General features: G+C 36.4%; 1 protein-coding gene across 2 annotated transcripts; it reads left to right on the top strand.

Annotated features, from left to right (window-relative positions):
- Window positions 1–967: 967 nt before the first annotated feature.
- On the top strand, window positions 968–5,001 carry PHT1-1 (inorganic phosphate transporter 1-1). Of its 2 annotated transcripts, none has more exons than NM_001253103.2 (2): window positions 968–1,253; window positions 2,985–5,000. In NM_001253103.2, exon 2 carries the CDS (start codon window positions 3,004–3,006, stop codon window positions 4,612–4,614), a length of 1,611 nt encoding a protein of 536 aa, NP_001240032.1. In that variant the 5' UTR covers window positions 968–1,253; window positions 2,985–3,003; the 3' UTR covers window positions 4,615–5,000. The 2 variants fall into 2 exon arrangements, with proteins under 2 accessions (NP_001240032.1, XP_014618052.1); XM_014762566.3 differs by lacking the exon at window positions 968–1,253 and adding an exon at window positions 1,277–2,134 and having other exon boundaries at window positions 2,985–5,001.
- The last annotated feature ends 257 nt before the right edge of the window (window positions 5,002–5,258 follow it).

Raw genomic sequence — 5,258 nt, 5'->3', positions numbered from 1 at the left:
TTCTATGTGTCGCATCCTAAGCCATTTAAAAAATAAATGTCTTTACCGTGTAGGCTCACGCCAACAACGTTAAGTTTATGTCATATTGTTTACAATTTAAAAATTTTGTTGTGAGAAAGAGAAGAAGACAACAAAAGAAAATAGTTTTTTTCTTGGGTCAAACATCGTGGTTGTCCCTCAACCTATTGTGTTTGATACCAATCTCATTTATTATGTGTGACTAGCTACATCAACAAAATTACAAACTAAAATATATGAATAAAGTTTAGAAAAATTTAAAACTAACATTTCATCTTATAATTAGTTTTTCATCTCAATCATAAATTATCATATCCCAACAAGTTATTAGTCTAAGAAAAAAACATAATTGTGAAGGGAGACCACAATAAATATGGGCAACCAAGCTTTTTTTTTTTTTTTTACACGGATTAATCACAAAGAAAATTGGTGAATACTCCACACTAATATCATAGTAGTTAAAAAAATCATAAATTATCATATATGTTAAATTTGTTGGATTTTGTAATATCTATCATTAATAATAATAATAATAATTTTCATTTAAGAATGAGAGGGAAAATATTAATTATTAAATTTTATTAAATGATCAAAATTAAAAAAATATTTTTTTATTAAATTTTCATTCAAATTTCGTTCCAATATTCTATATTTTTTTATTGTCATGTAAAAATATTCTCTGTTTTATATTAATATATACACCAAATTACAAAAATGATTACATACTCTGTCTGTTTTAACTTTTAATATTTTAAAGCAAAGCAAGCAATTGTTAAAAAGAACGTAAAGAAATAGATGAAGCAAGCAATGTTATATATATATATATATATATATATATATATATATAACAATAGCTTATTCTTTCGGTTTTAACTTTCAATCTTTAATGTCATTAAAAAAAAAAAACTTATAATCTTTAAAAGCAAGCGGCCAAAGCATTAGAAAGAGCGTAAAGAGATAGATGAAGCAAGCAAGCGATTTGTGAAAGCGTTGACCAGAAAGTGTGAACTACAAAGTGTAGGAATGAGCATATACCACCAGATACCTGCGTTGATTCTGGATTCTTGAAGCCATTCCTTCTATTTTCTGGTGACAGCTTCGTCTTGTGCTATACTATATAACAACTCACCCTCTCTCCTTACCTCTTCATTCCCAACACAAAACACTCTCTCCTCCTTCAACCTAGCCCTGGTCACTACCAACCAAGTGTCCCCCCTCCTCTCCCTTGTTAACAGGTGAGACCCTTTTTTCATTTTCCTTAATGGAACTTTTTGGTTATGCATGGCATGGAAGTCAAACTAACTCACTGGTAGTTGTAGCCTCTGGTTGAGTTCCTTGGTGGGAGGCCCACTTTTCTAAGAGCACAAACACAACTTCACTTCCCTTTTCCAATTTTATAATTTACTAATCATTACCATTCCACCGCTAAAAATCTGGAACTTGCTTTTTACCCGTATGATATGATACGAGGAGACCAATTTCGTGATTCTTCTCCTCTCCTCATCATCCACCACTGACCCACTCACCCTTTTTGCAAAATAGTGGTTGTGTTATGTTATCCATATTCCATACCCATGAAGTGAAACACAAAAGAAACAACTTTTAGCCTTACCCATCCTTTTTTTCCTACAGTTTATGCTGATTTTCCATGAAACAACTCCAACCCCGTCCCTCTAAACAAAAACCGAACCTTCTCAACGGAATTAATTGTTCAGGAAATTATTGGCACAAACACAAACCATTCTCCTCTGCCGTTTGTTTTTTAAATTTATTTTATTTTTATAATTTAGGATGATAAATCTTTTCCAGTGTCTATGCTTTATTTTGTCTTTTACCAAATTTTGAGTTTTTTCTGGTTTCCTCGTGCTACCCATGGTCTGCTAGCGACTTGGTTCAACACCTGTAGATTCCCTGTTTGCAGTTGATTTTCCACACCCTTTTTTTCTTCACGTCTCTGTTCTTTTGGTTTGGTGGGGACACCAGAAAAAGAAAAATAGTACCAAATTACCAATGAATTTCCAATTTCTGAACCAAATTTTCTCTATCATTGTATATACTGAAGTTGACTCATTGGTTGAATCCACACCTTAAGCAATTTGGGTGAAGTGGTTGAAAAGTGAGAATAGATCTCACCTTCTTTTACTAAATTCTCACACGACTTTGATATGAGAAAATTGTGTTGATCTTTCTTTTCATACATAAAATCTTGTCTATTTAATAATAAACACAATTTTATATGACATGGCTATGTGAAAATATCTATTACATGACAAGCTTTCCGGAGCTGGAATTATAGAGTCGTTGTTAGTTCAGAGTCAAATTCATATAATATATTAATGTAATAGTTTTATTATAGGAATTTTCAACTTTGGTGGCTGTTCACTATGAATATATTAGAAAAATACCAAAAAGTAAGGGTTTTTCATCAATCCAATGCTTCAGCCTGAGAAAGATGAACATCTGCCGTATTTTTTTTTCCTTTCGAACCTTCATTAAAATTCTTAATTTCTTACAAAAGTCTACTAAAATATACACTTAATTTGTCGATTATTCAATATTTTATTCTTGATAATTAGTACAAAGTGTGGAACTCGTTATATCATTCCTTCACTGTTATTGCAAACACCAGTTCTTTTCCATTCAAATTGTTAGTATTGAAGAGGGCGAGCCCTGGTGCAGCGGTAAAGTTGTGCCTTGGTGACTTGTTGGTCATGGGTTCGAATCCGGAAACAGCCTCTTTGCATATGCAAAGGTAAGGCTGCGTACAACATCCCTCCCCCATACCTTCGCATAGCGAAGAGCCTCTGGGCAATGGGGTACGAAGGGAAGAAAAATATGGAATTGCTTGCTTATAGTCTTAGACTATAGTTGAATTTGACACATACAAAAACTAGTATCTTTTTTTTTATTTTTTTATTTTTGTTTCTTGTGCTGGAAAATTCTAATCATTGATTGTGGCACATCAGGTAGCTGAGTTAGTGAGTGATGGCGGGAGGACAACTAGGAGTGCTTAATGCACTCGATGTGGCAAAGACACAATGGTACCACTTCACAGCTATTGTGATTGCTGGAATGGGATTCTTCACCGATGCCTATGATCTTTTCTGCATTTCCCTTGTGACCAAGTTGTTGGGGAGGTTATATTACACAGACATAAGGAACCCGAAGCCTGGTGTTCTTCCTCCTAATGTTCAAGCTGCTGTGACTGGTGTTGCACTATGTGGCACTTTAGCCGGCCAACTTTTCTTTGGATGGCTTGGTGACAAGTTGGGAAGGAAAAGGGTTTATGGCTTAACTCTTATGCTTATGGTTCTGTGTTCCATTGCCTCGGGACTCTCTTTTGGCGACACCCCTAAGGGTGTCATGGCCACACTTTGTTTCTTCAGATTCTGGCTTGGCTTTGGGATTGGTGGTGACTACCCTCTATCAGCTACAATTATGTCTGAATATGCCAACAAAAAGACTAGAGGGTCATTCATTGCTGCGGTGTTTGCAATGCAGGGTTTTGGAATCATGGCTGGTGGAATAGTTGCCTTGATTGTGTCATCTGCATATGACCACAAGTACGATCTTCCTAGTTACAAGGACAATCCAGCTGGATCGAAAGTGGATTCGCTTGATTACGTTTGGCGTATCATCTTGATGTTTGGTGCAGTCCCGGCTGCTCTTACCTACTATTGGCGAATGAAAATGCCAGAGACGGCTCGCTACACGGCCCTTGTAGCCAAGAATGCAAAACAAGCTGCTTCAGACATGTCTAAGGTGTTGCAAGTTGAGGTTGAAGCTGAAGAGGACAAGTTGCAGCACATGGTTGAGAGTGAAAACCAAAAGTATGGCTTGTTCAGCAAGGAATTCGCCAAACGCCACGGGCTGCACTTGGTTGGAACCACGGTAACTTGGTTCTTGTTGGACATTGCCTTCTACAGCCAGAACCTTTTCCAAAAGGACATTTTCACTGCCATTGGATGGATTCCTCCTGCACAAGACATGAATGCAATCCATGAAGTTTATAGGATTGCAAGAGCACAGACACTGATAGCATTGTGCAGCACCGTGCCAGGGTACTGGTTTACGGTGGCCTTTATCGATATCATTGGACGTTTCGCCATCCAATTGATGGGTTTCTTCTTCATGACAGTCTTCATGTTTGCTCTTGCTATACCTTACAATCACTGGAAGAATCACAACAATATTGGGTTTGTTGTGATGTATTCTTTCACCTTTTTCTTCTCCAATTTTGGTCCAAATGCCACCACATTTGTTGTGCCGGCAGAGATTTTCCCAGCAAGGCTGAGATCTACTTGTCATGGAATCTCAGCTGCGGCAGGAAAGGCAGGAGCAATTGTTGGTGCATTTGGATTCTTGTATGCTGCACAAAGTACGAACCCCAACAAGGTTGATCATGGTTACCCAACTGGTATTGGGGTTAAGAACTCCCTCATTGTGCTTGGTGTGATCAACTTCTTTGGAATGGTATTCACCTTGTTAGTACCAGAATCAAAGGGAAAATCACTGGAAGAGTTGAGTGGGGAGAATGAAGATGATGGTGCTGAGGCTATAGAGATGGCAGGGTCTGCTAGGACGGTTCCAGTTTAACCAAAGTCTCTGATCAACAAAGTACTTAGTTCATAATTCTAGTGATGCTATTATTGTGTGACAATTTTACTTCGGGTTTTCTACAGCTAGATGCTCAATAATGATGTAGATATATGTTTCTCGGTGCTGTCTGTAACTTTAAATCAATTACAAAGTGCGTGTATTTCATTCTTGTTTTTAATTAGAAGTGTTGTCTAAATCATACGTGTATTTATATGTAGCTAAAAGGTATTAGAGAAAAGTTTTGTCTCGAGTTCCTTTGTTTTATAGGTGTCCTCTGTCTATGCATAGTTCTTCACGTTATGGTATGGTATCATATGTATGCATACTTCAACCGAGGGACAAATTCTACAATCTTAATGCAATTATAAAACAATTTTATTTTCATTTTCTTTCCTCCATTTTGTACAGCAGAACGAAGATGGAGACAAATTTGTTTAGATCTTTCTCTCAGTGATATACTGATATAGTGAACAGCAGTACATGCTTATAATAAAAAGAAGGGAAAAATCATAAGATCACCTTAAACTTTGTATCTTTGTAAATAATCACTCCTAACTTTTATCTCCTTTCATACAATCTTTGAACTTTGAGCTCTTACTATATTTACTGTTACGGGAAAGAGTTCAAGGATTAATTAAAAG

The sequence above is a fragment of the Glycine max genome, chromosome 10 (assembly GCF_000004515.6).
Source record: "Glycine max cultivar Williams 82 chromosome 10, Glycine_max_v4.0, whole genome shotgun sequence".
NCBI lineage: Eukaryota > Viridiplantae > Streptophyta > Magnoliopsida > Fabales > Fabaceae > Glycine > Glycine max.
Note: the sequence above shows the minus strand (reverse complement) of the source record. Positions and strands in the feature narration are given on the sequence as shown.